We start from the raw sequence: 18,139 nt of genomic DNA, 5'->3' as shown, positions 1-18,139 counted from the left end.
CAAAGATAAATTGCCGTTTAAGACAGCGTCTCCAGTTAAATATCGTCAAGTTATGCAGATGACTGCGAGTGAATCAGCGAAAATCATTAAACGTGATAAAGGGAAATCATCTATCAGCAACGGGGAAAGAGAGACTCAATTTCTGGTCTGTCTCTTATTCTCTTCTCTATCATTCTGTCGTTCATTCATTTACTGGTTCCTCTCCCTCTCCCTCTCCCTCTCCCTCTCTCTCTCTCTCTCTCCTGTCCTCTTATGTCCCACCTCTCTCCTCTCCAGCTGGATGGAGGACAGATTGACGTGGGAGTCAAATGAAGCGAGGGACACATCAATGACCCGCTGCCTCGTCACAGCTGACGCACCGCTCAATCCGTCAGCCGCCGACCAACGGTGTTATATCATAAACTCGGTTAACAGAGCGGGCCAGTGGCTGCAAGTGCAATATTGTTTTCATTCGAGGTTCTCGGAGGTCAAATGAGAAAGCCATCCATTGCGCTTGTCAGGATTGTCAGCGCATGACAAACGACTCGGATGCAATCAATCATTCTCACTTATCTTTCCGTTCCAAATAGGGTAAGCCCCCCCCCCCCCAACTGTACACAAAAAAGCAGTTAAACAAGCTTCGGGCAGTTTACTAATAACAGTTTACAGATTAGAATATCCTGCGTGAGGCGTGCTCTGCTATATTTTTACCATCTGTCATCTTTGGTATGTCTACCAAAACAAAAAAGCTGCAGCATATGATGAATTCATACAAGCACAACTTGCCCTAATCATGCTAATGTTGTCCCATTACTGTCAGTCAGTGCTAGAAGCATGCTGAAGACATGATGGATGTCGAAGTAAAGTGCATTTTAAGTTCGGGGTTAGGTCTGACCCTTCAGCGCACAAACATGATTTGCATTTAGTCTGTTATTCTCCCATTGGCAGGTGCAAGACACACACACACACACACACACACACAGGCTAATTTTGCACATGCTGCCTCATCTTGCCCCGGGGCATAGCCTGGGTAAAAAATAAGGCCTGTGTCAGGCAGACACAGTGCACAGTTTGGACTGTTTTCAGCAGCCAGAAGAAGCTGATGATGACTCACATGAGTGACAAATTTTGATAAAGTATCTGTCTGTTTTTACAGCATAATGGGGCTTATAGATTCACAGCTATCTGCAGCGGAGAAAGAGAGAACATAAGATTCAGAAAATATTCTGAGAAACAGCAGGAGAGGAGACGAAGGTAGAAGGGAGTTCTCTCCAACCTCGTCTGCCCCACTTCGTTGACATTTTTCCGAAGTGTGTCAGGCAGCGACGAGTGCAACACATCAGCTCTGTTCACTTCGCCTTGTTAGACCACAGCAGCCTGCAGCTAAACTGGGACACACAGCATAACATGCACATCTAAACACCTTCGTAACTCGCAGCCACGCACTGGAAGGGGTGAGGAAGTCACACTGTAAGGGGATGCGGTATAAAAAGTTCCCCCCGCTGATAGGAATTAAAGGATGTCGGTATTAAAACATCTTTTGATGAGATGCAAAGACGCGATACTTCCACAAATGAGCTTGTCGGATTTTCCCTCCGGGGGGTTCGAAACAGAAAAAAAGAGCATTTGACTTTGAACGATCTCTCCCCACTATAGTACACATTTTCAATAATTCACACTTACAGATCTGCATTTGCTACGCTGAATATAAATAATTTAGCACCGTGAGTGCGGCAGTCGCAGCACTTTCGAGCAACAGTTTATACGCTGAATGTAAAAACCTTGGTATATGTTGGAAAAAACAAAACATACTGGATAAAATCTAACCGCTGACTGACTGAGTTCCCATGTTTGCTAGGTTGCTGGAGGGTATAGTGGTATGATTATGGGAACTTTGGAAGATGGATTGAATGACTAAGACACAACAAAAACAACTTGAACTGCTCCCAAATGCCCTGGAACTCATGTCAAGTCAGAGCACTGCCAGCCGCTGAGTAATGTACTCTGCTTGCAAAATCACATTCATTCAAATTACTTTCTCATGATCGGGTCCAAACAGAAGTTGCTTATTTTCCATTTAACTGCACGGACAGATGTGTAAAAGTGGCATTGAAGATTGCAACATGCACTATAGAAACAGTTAGTAATGTTAATTCATAGTGGTCTGCATTTCAGTGCAAAGAAGGCCACAAATCAATTAATGGTAAACTTGTAGGATTAATGTAACTTGATACAATGTATCTGGTTAATTTGGAGATTTCTTTTGTTTACTTTTCCCCAAAAGAGTTAAAGGGCCAGTGTGAAACATTTCGGGGGATCTATTAGCAATATAATATTCGAAACTATGATTTTATTAGTTTATAATGACCTGAAACTAAGAATCACTCTGTTTTCGTTAGCTTAGAATGAGCCCTTCATATCTACATAGGGAGCGGGTCCTCGTCACGGAGTCTGCTATGTTGCTCCGCCATGTTTCTACAGTAGCCCAGAACGGACAAACCAAACACTGGATCTAAAGAGAGCCTTTTAGGGTTTTTACCTTACCTGAAGGCCACCGTAGATCTCCGATACGCTTGTGAAGCTGCTGTAACGTGAGCCGCAGAGTGCAGAACCGCGGTACCGCCAGTCGTCGTCTGACATCCGTTGCTCCTAAAGTAGTGTTATTATGGTAAGGATGGCTTCTGAACGAAGCGAACGGCGTTACCACGGTTTTGCACTCGGCGGCTCGCGTTACCGCAGTCTTGGAAAGGGAGGAGTGAGCGGAGGGCAACTCAATTGGCTGCGTCGCTAGATGCTGCCAAATCCTACAAACTGTACCTTTAAGTAACAGATGAAATAATGATGCATTATTGCGGCATCTTAATTTTGGTAACACAATAATGATACAAATTGAAAGATAACTGCATTTTGTGTTTGTTAAACTTTAATCAATAAATCAATGTCTTTTTTATACTGATATTTGCTATTTATGGAATGGAAATATTAATTTGTTAAAGAAGAAAAAGGTATACTTTATTAATCCCGCAAAGGGAAATTTTTCACTCAATAAATACACACACGCACAAACAGGACCTAAGAGTTGGGGGTTCTGTGCCTTGCTCAAGTGCACACCGACAGTGCCAACACTCCATACTGGGGACTTGAATTGGTGACTTGAACCAGTGACTTGAACCGCCAACCCTCCGGTTCCCAAGTCCCCACAGACAAGGATGAACCTGGACACTAAACCGGTACCATAAGCAATTCACATTCAAAACTCATGCAGTAACCTTTGAGCTCACTTCCCATTCCACTGTTGACTTCAATAACTGTTCATCACTTCAGGGGACGTTTTTTTTTTCTTCTTCTATACAATAGGTTTATAGCTCCTATTAAAAAAGAACACTTTGTTAGTGTGTGATTTGTGCTCTTAATTTACATACTGAACTAACGGTGCAATGATCCCCCGACCTCCACCGACACTGCCTCATTCAGTCTACCCAGATGTCCTCATTGTGGCTGACAGATGAACCAGTGTTAACAGGATAGTAACATGGTAGTGAGGAACAGCAGCAGCTCATATTAACAGTGGGACTGACCTGCCCCTGTCACTCAAACACCAACCCAAACATCCATAATCAGGCCCGTTCTATAATCTGACTGTCCTCTTTATACCGGAACATCTATTTAACCCACTAATAAGATGACTCGTGTGTGTGTGTGAGTGTGTGTGAGTGAGAGTGAGATCCAATTAGAGGACAGCCAATCACTGGATTAATGAGAGAGTAGGGATGACAGATTACTCGGCTGTAAGGATTGGCGAAAAAATGGAGGATTGGGGGGGATGGCGTGTGGTAGAAATGACAAAGGGGAGCGAGAGAGGGTTAGAAATGGAATAAAGATGGAGAGAAAGGAGGAACAAGGAACACAAAAGGCTGAATCCTCATTCGCTTTACAAATCCCCTTAGAAATGAATAGGGGTTGTAGGAGCAAAAATCTATAATCCTGAAAGAAAAACAAATCTAACAAAGAGGACAGTCGCAAGAAAGAAAAAAGAGATTGCGAGGATGGAGGAGAAATTAAATGAAAGATGAGGAAAAAAAATACAACGAGAGCATTTTATGCAGTACAGGCTGCTGCATGGGTATGTGCAGCTTTCGTCTCTAATGAGTGTATAATGTGACAAAGACAAGCAGGCTACAGTGTGACTCTCAGCATGAAGCTCCTGCCTGAAGCTGGCTTTATACTTCTCTATCAAGGTGTTCCTGTCGCCACATTGTAATTTATGTATAGTTCATTATCGTAGCGCTAACATAACACAAGATTGATGTGTCATACATTATCAGACGTTAAGTCCTTATAGACCAAAAGTAATCACGTTCTTATATTTCGAGATGGGAATTGACGATACTAAAGTTTGCACTTAAAAAAGAAAAGGCTGCTAACTAGATCACGAAATACAAATTTGTCTACTGATAAAGACAAAAATTACTGAGCCGGGAGATTGTTATATAGCCAAAGTAATCATGTTTACTTTCTTTAATTCACTTCGTGATAGAGAGCGATGATTGCAGCGAGGACGAGGTTTGCATTTGTTTGGCGTTAATGAAAAGGAGAAGATTGCGAAGCCTTTTCCTCAGATTGTTTTCACTATAAACTGCTGGGAACAGAAATATGAGCAACTCAAGTCCATCGATCAGTTATTATGGTCTCCACATGTAGTCCATATACACCTCGAATGTGTAGTTCAACTTCACCTCCAGCAGAGCCTCAAAGCCTGCAGACGCTGTATGCAGTAGGAATTATTTGAAGTATGAAACGCAGCACATTCTCACTCCCAGCTGGTCCAATAGCGCCGCTTGGTCGGTGCCTTTTGGCATCGGACACCGACCTCTGGCATTATTTCTTGACGGACCAAGGACAGCGTGTCAATATACGCTCATTACATAGTGTCATTTCAAAGTAAACTTCCGTTGTTGTCCCAGGAGAGGGTAGTCCTCTTATTAATACTACGTCAATTGCTCTGATCGTCAAATAACGCCGCAGGTGAGTTTACATTGGAGTTACTTGAAAGCCCGGTGTTGTGTCAAATAATGTTTCCCCCGTCGATATGTGTTTTCCCCCTCCTAAACCTGAACCAACTCTTATCCCTAACCCCCGAGGGAGGCACTATCATTTCAACAGGAGGGAAACTTTTCGACGAGGGAACAGACTTCAACACAACACCGGTATGCCGCATACAGGCGCTTAAGGGTGCCTCCGTGCGTCAGTATCCAACAAGCAGCGGTATTTGACAACTTGGGAGTGAGAACGGGTTGTGAAAACATACAAAAGCACCTTTCGGCAAACAAGAAACTCACAATGCAGCACACATTTCTTATTCTCAATCTTACTGACTACATTATCCTTACTTAATGTCCTTCCTCTGTCCCTCTCCTCACCCTCTCTCCTCCAACATCACAGTGTGAACCTCACCGTCCTGTACTGGACTCACACCAGATCCAGAGGAGGTCTGTCTCTTGGTCCGCAGCAGCAGGGGAGCAGCTGTATCGACTAACTCTGTTCTCAGCCTCCTGTTGTGGACCCCCCCTCACCTCCTCCTCTCCTCTCTTTCTATCATGTGTTTCCTCTTTCTGTATTTCCCTCTTGTTCCATCTATCACACTCTCACTCTCTCTGAGTGTCTGAGTCCCAGGCCCCGGGAACAGCAGGTGGCCTTCTGCTATCGACCAGCTCAGGCTGCTTTAATAGCGTTTGCCACCGCTGGGAGTTTAGAATGTGCGTGTGTGTTTGTGCAAGCTGTTATTCTAAACCGCCGCACTGATCCAGCAGGCGGTACGGTTATTCAAAACTCCTGCATGTACGGGTGACCACGACGTGACCTTTGGACTCGGCTGACACAAGAAAGCCATCTATCTATTCATCTATTGTAACTCTTAAAGTTATCTGTATCAGCACCGATAGCAAATGAAAGCCTGGTATGTTGGGAACATTTGCTATGTGGGTGATTTATTTGTTGATTACAAGTGTAAAAGATTCCCAGCACATTCTGTGACCCTCTTTGACATTTAATAAAGCTTGTTTTGACTCGCGGCAACAGCATGACAGCGAGCGATTCTGCTCACAGTTTTACGGGGGAAGCCATCAAGAATCAACTTTCTGCAGAGAGAAAGCTGTGAGAACAAACCTGTTACGCCCAAAATATTGTTGTTCTCCACATTTGAGACGGAGCAATTTGCACTCATCTCCTTGAGTGATTGCAGACACTTGGAAACAGCGCTGTGTTTAACGGTAAATCAGGACGGGCACTGCTGGTAATAAAGCGGTGCTTTTCAGCTGTCTGACTCTGCATGAAGAATCGCAGTTAAGGTGGAACTGATAAACTCTACTGACTCAAGATAACAGAGAGGTATTGCAATGAAAAATATCAGGATCGATCAAATTAATTAGGGAAATGATTAGGCATCAAATATGGGTAACGTCTAGGGCTGTCCCGAATACCATTTTTGGGGCTTTGAAGCTTCGCTGAGAAATATTCAAAGGTATTCAAAGCTTTGCGGCGTGGCGTGGCGTGGCATGGCGTGGCGTGGCGTGGCGTGGCGTGGCGTGGCGTGGCGTGGCGTGGCGTGGCGTGGCGTGGCGTGGCGTGGCGTGGCGTGGCGTGGCGTGGCGTGGCGCGCCGCAGCAGGCTGACATGTTCTTCTGTCTGACTGTCTCCATCTCCCCCGTTTCAGTGCCCGGGACAGTACCAAACAGCAATATCCATCTAAGAATAACTAATAATTCATGTTGAATATGAATAATGAATAATGTTGTGGGATTATTCCTTATTTCATGGGCTATTTTGGGATTTATACATTATTATTACATACTTATATATATAAAAAAATAAAAAACAAAGTATTTGAATAGTGATTTGGAAGTCGAATACCATGGCAACGGTCGCAGCTTTGAAGCTTCGAAGCACTCGGGTCAGCCCTCGTAACTTCAATATCATATAAACATTTTGATCCGTAAACAAACAACAAAATTATAAAGGGTCTGAATGAATTGGTGGAATAATCAGTTGCATTCATTCACTCATATTTTGTTCTAGAAACCCTTCAGCATTAAAGTTGTTGTGTTCATTAAGTGCTTTCTTTATTTGTGTGTACGGTGATATTCCCAGATGTTCCTCTTAAACAGTTAGTGGAGGTCAGCGCTCTAACTAGGCTAATAGACTTATTACTAAGAAGGCCTCACACACAAACACACACACACACACACGGGACCACTATCGGCCAACAAAACTCACATGGTTGCTCTTTCAATATAAGCTAATTGGCATGCAAATTAAAAATGCTAAATTTGTAACATGATGTTGGGCGATAATAGCGAGACAAAAAAGGGATCCAACATAATGGGAAGAAATGGATATTAAGTATTCCTAATAATTCATTTGTTATTCTGTAATATCTTCCCGTAAACCCAATTACATGCACTATAATCCAAAAGAGAAACACATTGCTGGTTAACAGATTAAGACAAAAGAGGGATTGGATGTAATTGGATGCCATGACAAAATAGCATCTTAAGTGTCCTTATTCTGATAACTTGTGTCTCTCCTTCCCTTCCTTCCTTTCCTACTCTCTCTACAGATGGACCGACCTCAGGAGAGGCGATGAGAGCTGCATTTGAAAGGGCACCTTCCTCTCGCGGTCTGTGTGATATTTAAAGTGTTATCGGCATAATCTGGGCTCTTAAAATGTGCTTGCATTCACGCACAGACAAATTGCACTACACATTTAGCAAATACTGACACTTTCACGGTGCCAGAGAGGTCTATAATCCGCTGGAAGCTGAAGACAATATACAGGGGCAGCTAGGCTATCGCTGCCAACAAAACAGCAGTGGCCTTCTGTGATTACGGGTGGCAGCAGATAAAAAGGAGGGAGAGGGGGAAGTGGGGGTGATATGCATATTATCTGAACTCAGAGCTTTTGCAATATTATTTCCAACAGTCACATTAATACAGTAATGACCAATAAATGGGGCTACACTGATCTAAAAAAGAGAGCTTCACCATGGATTCTTAAAATCGTAGCGTGATTGGGCTTTTAATGATTTGATTACTAGAAAGTGGGCTACCGCCGGTTCTGAAAAGTGAAACCAATGTGGAAGTGCCCTAGAAGTCTATGAGAAAATGAGCGTACTTCTCACTTGATTTATTACCTCAGTAAACATTGTAAACATGAGTTTATGGTCTCAATCGCTAGTTTCAAGTCTTCTTCAATACAGCATGATGTTCATTTAGTAAATTAGGGTCCCATTTAGAGTCAAATAGACCATAAAGCAGGGGATGATTTAGGGCCTAAAAATGTCTTATTCTCGTGTCACTTCTGGTTGCAAGAAACCAAGATGGCGACGGACAAAATGCCAAACTGGAGGCTTCAAAACGGCAGTCCACAAAACAATGGATGTCATGGTGACTACACCCACTTCTTATATATACAGTCTATGTTATTAGCCCTTTAACAGTGCTTGATGAAAAGATAATGCTTGTGCTGAATGGTAAGAAGTCGGTGTGTTTACTGTTTAAACTACTTCTCCAGCTCTCAGTTCTACTAAATCCGACTTTTCTACTTTATGTTGTTTAACTTTAAAAGAAAATCCTACTTATGTGTGTCTTTTTACGTGGCACACTTTGAATTGTCTTGTTGTTGAAAGGTGCTATACAAATAAACATGTATGTATAAAAACCTAAGATAAGTAAATGCTCTTAGCTGTGTGTCTTTTTGTGTGCAAATATAAAGAGAAAACCCAACACAGTGAGTCAGGCCTGTGTGTGTGCACATTTATGTGAGCACAGCATGCGTGTTATGGACTTTCCATGGTGCTATTTTAGCGAGCTTTTGCCTCTGATAGAGGTGTTCACAGTCTCACTGTGTCTGTGTCCATTACACAGAGTGCTGCTATTTCGCTCCACATTCCATGTCATCAAAGGTACTAAGAGAGTGTGTGAATCTGTATGTGCACATACACACACACAAGTGGACTGAGACCACTCTCCTCTCTCCCTATAATTCAACACATTTATTCACTCCAACTCTCCCCTCAAAGTCTGTTTCTATAAAAAGACCTGGTCCTAGCACCCAACAGTCTATCTCTAATCCCTTTCTCTCCTGCAGCCAGGCTGTAATGAAATCCTCCACGCTACACCAAAGGTTATTGTACCCTGTGACATAAGAAAATGATAAATGCCAGTGGTTATGATATTGACTCAGCAGGAGGGTGCTTTTGATGTGTGTGCTTGTGTGTAAGTGTGTGTGTCTGACCTGGGTCTCAGACATGGCATAGAGGTAGTGGTGGTCAGAAGAGAAGGCCATGTCTCGGAGGATGGGTCCGTTCTCCACCGCCTGCACCGTCTCATACTGCAGAGCGCGAGAGGAGCCGTCTACCCGGATCTGCGAACACACAGAAGCACATTAAGAATTAATATATTTCATACATGCATAATACTTCTAATCACCGTAGCGCTCACATTGTTTCACAGGTATTACAATAATAACAATATTAAAGAGGAACTATTATGCTTATTTCGCTTTTTCGCACCGGCTGTGCTGCAGCACCTCTTTTCACCATTCACTCTAAGCAGGTATTATGCAAATGTGTTACTTGGTGACATCACCACGTTACAGAAGGAAAAAGCTGGACAAGACGTTTCACGTAGTTCAGGAGCAGTGTTTCTTCGGGGAGAGTAACTCCCTTTGGTGTGGACTTTGGGCTTTGCAGACCTTTTACATGCACAATATATATATATATATAAAATTAAAGGAAAGGGGATAAGCACAAAAGCATAATAGGTCCCCTTTAAAAAAAACAAACATACAAAACCTTACATGAAGGTTATTATTAAAAACTGACTTTACTGATTTGGGAAAAGACAGCTGAAAAATGCAAAACAACCACCTCTTGGTTTTAGAAGCAGCTATAATACTTAAAGGTGCAGTGTGTAGGATCTGGCGTCATCTAGTGGTGAGGTTGCAGATTGCAACCAACTGAAAGGACTGTAGGAGAACTACAGTCGGCCAACACAAAAACGCAAATGGCTCTATCTAGAGCCTGTGTTTGGTTTGTCCGTTCTGGGCTTCTGTAGAAACATTGCGGCCGGCTGCGTGAGGATGTAGATATGTAGGCTCATTCTAAGCTAACGTAAACACAACAATTCTTATTTCTTCTTACTGATTATACACTAAAGAAAACATACTTATAAATATAATATTCCATTTCTGCCAATAAATCCCCAGAAATGTTACACACTGTTCCTTTAAAGACTGAGTGACAGGGATGAAAATATAACCTGTAAATAAAGAATAGCTGAGGTAAAACAGAAGCAAAGTGAGACAGAGTAATGTTGCCTTCCACAGGAAAGGACTTGGCAACAGAACAAAAGGTGGCGTCTCGGACTACAAAGTGTGCAATTAGGGATCAAGGTATCATTAAAAAGGTACTTCTGAACACTATTATTGACAAAATTGGCAATCTACCACATACGGCCTTAGGATTTTCCCATGCATCATGGCTTTCTGCGCTGTATCTGAGACGCTCATCTTTCTCTATCACGGTTCCAGCCATTCAAAAGTGATTACAGTAATTAGGCATCTGGGCAAGAGGTGTGGTTTGTGGGCCCCTAGGTGTGTTTACTCAGCAGAAAGTGCATGGAATTGGCCCGACGCACACTTGGTGGTGTGATGGAAGTGTTCTGGGTTGTGCCCCGAACATCTGCTTACATCGTCACACACAAACAAACGCACGGGGTGTGTTCCAAATGATCCTTTCTAAATCTGGTCCTCTGGCTGTAATTTCCCCGGTAACACACAGCTTTGACACATACCTGCCTACCTAAGCAACTTTCAGCACCCAGTGGGATACACACTGACACATTCACACACACGGACCTGTGCGGGCTTGCGGACAGGTGTGAGGCCAGTCTTGTTAAAGTTGTGATGACTCTTGGTAGTTCTTTGTGCTCTTCAGCACTTAAGGGTTCATGGGTAACAGGCACAAACAGGAGATAATTGGCCAGGAAGCATATGGTGGAGCAGACAGGTGAGTCACTTCATGATTTATTATTAATAAATTAAGCTCTTTAAAAGGTCAAGAAGTATATAAACTGAACCGTTTAGTACCCACTGAAAGCAGAACTGATCTGTTGTTAGGGACCTGATCATTTCAGTCTGCCTTAGCGATATTTAAGGCCTTTACACACTGGGGGCGTTTAAAGGGAGCGAAAAAGCTACGTAGAGACCAGATCCACTCCTTCCGTTCTTACCTTTCACAATAAAAGCCCATGACATATAATATTCGCAGGCGAGTATTTTGCATTTTCGCGTTGTTTATTCGTCACGCCCCCGGTGCAAAGGCTTTCATTGTTAAGAAAACATCAATAGTCAAATAAAAATAATGAAAGAAAAGTAGCTTTTGTGTGCGCCATGGTTCATAAAGCACAACAGCAATTCTCTCTCTGACTGAATCCTCATCATTATCAAATAGCAAGAAGAATGAATGTTAGTGTTTTAGACACACAATATGAACAGTCTTTATACTACCAGCCCTTAACTTTATTCTATAACAAAAACTAATCTATCAACTGATGGACCAGTCCAATGGAACGTCTCTTTGTCTTGGCTTAGACAATCAACTATTGTACAGTAAAGAGAGAAACCCAAGTACACTGGGGTGCAGTTTATATCCTGCCCTGCTCCTGCTGCTTCTACTGATATCCCGTTTCACAACATGACATTTCTTTAAAACAGGCTCCATCTTTCACCCTGATTTCACCCGACTCTCCCTCCTCCTTTGTTTCTCAGTCATTCTTCCTCTCTCTCGCTCTGCCTCCTGCTTGGCTTGTGTAGTGATCTGGATCTCAAAGGACCTCGAGTTCTTCTGTGTATCAAAGCCGCACACACTTTCACTGGGAGCCATTGTATGCACTTGGGTCAGTTGTAAAGAAAAGAACAGAAGGTGAATAGAAAAGAGAGGAGAGAGAGAAAGAAAACTTCCACGCGAGCCGGTAGCCAGATTCAGCAGGTGGGGTTATCTAATCTGCCTGATCAGGTGAGTTAATTTGAGGCGCTGTAGCGTATGCAGCACTGTACACAGCATGTGTGTGCATGTGAACGTATGCGGAGATGTGTGTGTATCAGCTTACCCTCGCTGTATGTGAAAGAAGTGTGGAGCCAATTGCCGAGCAGAGTTAAAGGGCAGGGAGTCTATGGCAAAGACTGAATATAGAGTTTTATTGTGTTGGGACGGATCCACAGTCACCAGGGAGCAGGAGGGCTTCAAGGGGAAGCTCCTGTATATTATCCCTCAATCTGACCGCCGACAAAACAAATGAGCCACCAGGGAGTGCACAGCATGTCCGCAAGCATGCAACGCAGGCACACTGGGACTGGAGGGGGACACGTAGGGGAAAACGACTGGTTTAAATCAAAGACCGGTGGACTTATTTGAACAATAATTGGCAGTTAAAGTGTTTAAAAGCAGTTTTACCCTGCATTTTTCTTTATCAACACAGCAGGGTCACCGCGGGCATGTATGTTTTAATAACCTGATATCAAACTCTGCACTTTAAAGGAATATAGAACATGAAAATATCCTCTCGCAGCGTGCATAATGCTGAAATATAAACTAGCGTGTGATTTGTACCACTACAAAAACATATCTACAAACAAAAAGCAACCAATACCTTAATTCCCTTGATGGAAATCCAAAGCTAACGATTATGTGTTTTTTAATAAAACGACTAATCCCCCAGTTTCATTGTTAAGCAACAGTAATTATCAATATATCTTAAAGTGATTTTTTCATCAGCTTAAAATCATTAAGGCAGCCACGGTGGTGCTAGCCAATATTATCTGATTCCTTTTCAACAGTAATAAAGTGGATTAGCTGCTCTATGCTAAATGGATTACAATGCTAATCTCTGCTATCACATTAGCACTACACAATAGACATTCACTGCCAGACAGACTTCATTTCGCCCTCCCGAGTAGTGGGAAGGTGAGAGATGCATTGGGTAGGCCACACACATAAATGCACGCATGCAAATAAGTATTGTGTTCACACAAGCGATTGCGTGTGTAAAAACATTGGCATTTCACTTTCACACGCTTACGTCTCACACACACACACACACACACACACACACACACACACACACACACACACACACACACACACACACACACACACACACACACACACACACACACACACACACACACACACACACACACACACACACACACACACACACACACACACACACACACACACACACACACACACACACACACACACACACAGGCTGTCTGGCTGGAGCTACTCATATGGTAATGTCGGATACTCTGGGGAGGGTGGCGAGAGTTACTGGTGCTTTTGACTCACGGAGCACACTTCCTCAGCCCTGCAGTGTGTGTGTAGTAAACAATTCCTTGATAGCTTTTGAGTGTGTGTCTGGATCCGTATGTGTGTGTGCATCTGTGGGATAAATCCATGTTATACCTCAGATCATACAGAGACAATCCTAGTCCTCCATAAAGTGACCACCCTGGCCATAAAACTGTATCCCCCTAGTGGCTGTGAGATAGAACTACACTGAAGACAGAAATAAAAACAGTGGCTTCTGTAGTAAAAAAAAATGCAGTATAGCATTAAAGCAAATAGTAGACTATTTATGAAGTGTCTTTGAAGACCTTTTGAGATCAGTGGCTATCCTTCATTTTCTTGGGATCTACCATTAAATTACAATTTAACACATCAGAAATACTGACAACTGTTGATAGATTTAAAAAACAGTTTCAGCGCTAGAGCTCAGAGAACGGCAAAATGCGACCCTCGTGTGCAGATGGTATTTCTGCTTCTGAATCTGTCAATGAAAAATAATGTGCCCAAAGTGACTATCTCCCTCTCTCCATGGGGCTAACAGTTAGCAGAAGGTGTGATACAGAGAGGGAAGCCATTCCGGTGTGAAAACCACAGGAGTACCCTCTCTCGGTTTCCTAGTATTGGCACTGTGCACCACAGAAGCACATGGAAATTACCGCACTTCCTCTGACTCTGCATGGGATCCATATTGATGCAGGTAAAAAAATGTACTGGTGGAGTCATTATCTTATTATACATACTGTATGCTGCTCTACGGAAAGAAAATAACTGTAATTTTCTTAAATTGTTTGTGTTATATTGCTCAATAAAACTAATAGACTGTATGCTGAAAAATATTCAATCCTCTATCCCGATACAGGTCATTTTCAGGGCTGCATCATTAATCAATTTTATTGAAATCGCAATATGGCCTGCTGCAATTTTCAAATCACAGGATGAGGAGGAAATCACAAAATTTGTTATAGGCGAAATGTGTCAAAATACCATTTTAAATTAAATATTGTCGTGCTGCAGAGATTTCCTGGCCTACACATCATATTCTACGGTCTTAACTTTGAGTGGTACAGATCCCCGCAAAATGTTTTTCAATGAAAATGACAATAATGATGTAAAAATGATCGTTCCCGCTAATAACGCAAATCATATCGCAATTACAATATCAGTCAAAATTAGATATTTTTTGCAGCCCTAGTAATTTCATATCTCAATAACGATATATATCACGTGTAGCATGTTTTCTGGTAGTTCAATAAATAAATAGTCTATATAAAATAACCACATGGTAAAGCCTGTTTTTTATATACTCCTGTGTGAATTAAATATTAGACAAATGAAAAGTATTTTCTCATTTAATTCACAACTTTAGTGCAAAAAGGAACATAGCAGTTTCAAGTGAAATCATAAAGCAAAAAATAAATAAATATTTCCATATATATGCATTTACTCATCGCATTGAACTGAGTGGTAATTTAAAGTGTGATATAAAAACAAAATCTTCAAATAATATTCCCTCAAAATATTTCACACCAGATTTTCTGAGAAATTTGAATTAGTATCTCGTTATTACCAATTTAGACGACGCGATGTGTATCACGATATCTCGATATATGATTTCATCACGATACGATTCCAGAAAGACAATAAATGATCATATTGAATTATCGTCCAGCCCTAATCTGAGGTCAATAATGTCGTTTCCCCTCTGGAACTTTCTTCCGGTGGAAATTGCACTTGAGTACCTCTAGTTTCACTTCTATGTATTTTAGATCCGCTCTGAGGACTGGTATGCCATTATGTAGAAGCTATTTACATCGAGTGGGGAGATGGATTCCCCACGTTTTAGAAGGAAGTCTAGCCAATCCACAGGAGACGTAAAAATACTGCTGTAGTTGTGATGGCGGTTGTGGCTAAGTGCAGGAAATACACAGTCAAAACTACCCCCTCTGGACAAGACCACACAGGGGAACCGGCATATTGACATTGTGCTTCTTTAAAACATACAATAACTGAAGGGGAGGAACACTGTGTGTGTGCTTCCTGTAAGAGTGATTGGAGGACTGTGTCCTTGCCTGCTATGGCACGGGTTGCAGGGTGGCAAAAGGAAGGCTAGTCACACAGAGTTGCAGTCTGTTAAGCATGGCACCCACACTAACACGCCATGGCTGGAACACACACCATGACCAACATGCTGCTGGTGGAAGCCAGAATAAGCTGCTGACTATAGTATCACTGTGGTCTCTGACATGGGCCACGCAAACCACAGTGAGGTGAGTGGGCCGGAGCAGAATGTCATCCAAAGTCACACAGCATGCTGGGAAACTGAAATTAGCACGACATTTGTGTGAGGAATTCCACCAAAATCCCTGAAACGTGCACGGGCAAACCCGGCGTCGGTGCCAGCATTTCTGCTGCCAAGAAGGGGTCATGAACCTTTTTCTGCTGGATATCCATTGTGATAAAATGATAAGCATTGTTCCAAAATGTACTTAAAATACAAAACAGAACATTGTTTAACAACTAGGGTCTTGCAGTATATTGGTAGAGTTGGCCATCATTCACCAACTTCAACACTAAAGGAATTATGGTAAGTAATGTTGAGCTGAAAACAAAGGTAAATCATGTCGTAAATGTCTTTTAGATCCTGCAAAAGTCCTCCCTAGTTTAACTTTAACCTACCCTTATCGTAGCTGTGCATGCAATTAGTTGTAGGTTAGGTTGCAGTGGGCTCAGTCTTAAAGCTAGAGCATCATATGAAACTAGATTGGTACCAACAATGTCAAATAAACTTGCAAGGAAGAACGCTATAATAATACTCCAAAGTTACGCAAAGATTTTGGTGAGGAAAAACTGGCATGGCCATTTTCAAAGGGGTCCCTTGACCTCTGACCTCAAGATAAGTGAATGTAAACTCTGAGATGAACAGAGGGAAACGTATTATTCGATAAGTATTATAGTATTAGATAAAACAGATGTTGACAAACTGCATAATTTGCATTTGAAAAAAGGTAATAAACCGCATTATATCTTATCGCAAAATGTTTAAAATCGTGGATGTGACTTATTGTGATATACTGTATATAATATCGTGGGGCCTGTGGTGATTCTCACCCCTAGTTATAACTATTTTAAATGATGGCCAAAGCTACAAAAACTATATACAATGTTTATCGGTGTTGATTTGTCAATTTCAACAAACTGGTAACATCTTTAAGTGATTTCATTTTCAAAAAAAGTTCAAGAGTACAACCAAAACGTACACATGTGGGTCTCCTGGGGGTCTCCTCTGTAAGCCCTTGGGTCCCTACCCTCTCCAAGATATCAATCAGAAACAATTTGGAGCAGCCACATGCCAAATGCCACTGTCACCCGACCTGCCACACTTTGCTCAGGTTTCGACCCCTCTTTGTCAAACCACAGCAGAGCGTTAGGTATTCAACCAGGCAGGACAGGCAGGACATGCAATAAGAGCCTAGGAAGAGAGACAGCCAGAGACAACTGAGGAGAACATTCACTGTGAAAGAAACAACGTATCGTCACTACATAATGGCAATGTGTCTCTCCACGCATCCTATTCATACCGACAGCAATACAATGGCGGCTGTCTGATTGGCCAAATCTGTCCAGCTCACTGAAACATATGGCAGACAGAGAGAAAAGAGGGGGTGAGGGGGGGTGAGAGAATAACAGAAAGGAAAGTGGGCTAGGAGGCGGATTGGATCCATCTCTCAGTGTCAATCAATGCCAGGACAAACCCTCCACTTCCACATTCAATGCCTCAATATATAGCTTCGGGCGAGATGGACTGGTGCGAGACTAGTGGGGGAGTGTGGATGATTTGACATTAATCTCAGAGTATTAACGAGGATGTGGCGCGCTAATGCGGGATGCCAGGCTGGAGCAGAGACTCGTATACGATGCGCCAGGAGTTATTACGGACAATAAAAGATTGTTTTTTATTCAGTCTGAGAGGAAGACTGGCCAGAGAGGAAGGCAATGAAGATATGTGGTTTTCTAAAACAAGTACTGCAGGTTGACACATGAATGACTAATGCCATGGTGCTTGTACATTTACAATGTCTTTTTGGCGTAGTATTTTATGACAAGCTATAATGGAGACATCTTGCAGTTATCCAAAAGGTACAACATGAACTCAATGTTTTACTGCTTTTCTTTATGGAAGTAAAATATTCATTCAGTTTATTAAAGACACTTAAAAAAAAAAATCCCCCCTTCTTTCCTCCTGGCTCGACTCCTCTCTCTATAAGAGGATGAGTGGGCAAAAAAATAACACAGAGTGGAGGTGAACTCATTCTGTGCTTTAATTCACTATTCTCTGTTTTATGTTTGCGATTAGGCATATCTGCTACACAGCGGGATTTTAATTAATGCATCCCACCCCCCGCCCCCCACCCCTCGACGCCTGCAGTGTGAGGAAAGGTGCTTTGTGGGTGCAAATCAGGGAAATGTCACTGTTAGCAGGGAAGTAACTACAGAGACGTTGCGTTGGCAGTGTCGAAACCTAATGCAGAAACTTGACCTCTCCAGTGGCCCTCCTGTCGGGTTTGGTTTTACTGAGGTTAATCCTCTGCAGAGGTTTTATTTTGGCGGGGTTGTTTAGGAACAGGAGGTTAAAAGAAAACTTCTGGAAAAACCTCCACAACTCTGTGCAATGAGATGAAAGTGGTGTAGCTAAGACTAATTAGTGAGTGGCCTGGGTAAAGCTGTGTCAATGCAGCAGCAATAACTAAAGG

The 18,139-nt window shown here is 42.4% G+C and overlaps 1 protein-coding gene across 1 annotated transcript in view; it reads right to left on the bottom strand.

Moving 5' to 3' along the window:
- Window positions 1-18,139, bottom strand: part of plxna4 (plexin A4) — a 452,991-nt gene that overhangs the window by 109,680 nt on the left and 325,172 nt on the right. The window contains exon 5 of the mRNA XM_074624835.1: window positions 9,272-9,400. Within this exon, the coding sequence (XP_074480936.1) occupies window positions 9,272-9,400 (129 nt within the window). The remainder of the gene's footprint in view (window positions 1-9,271; window positions 9,401-18,139) is intronic.

Source organism: Sebastes fasciatus, chromosome 23, assembly GCF_043250625.1.
Source record: "Sebastes fasciatus isolate fSebFas1 chromosome 23, fSebFas1.pri, whole genome shotgun sequence".
NCBI classification, from domain to species: Eukaryota; Metazoa; Chordata; class Actinopteri; order Perciformes; family Sebastidae; genus Sebastes; species Sebastes fasciatus.
Note: the sequence above shows the minus strand (reverse complement) of the source record. Positions and strands in the feature narration are given on the sequence as shown.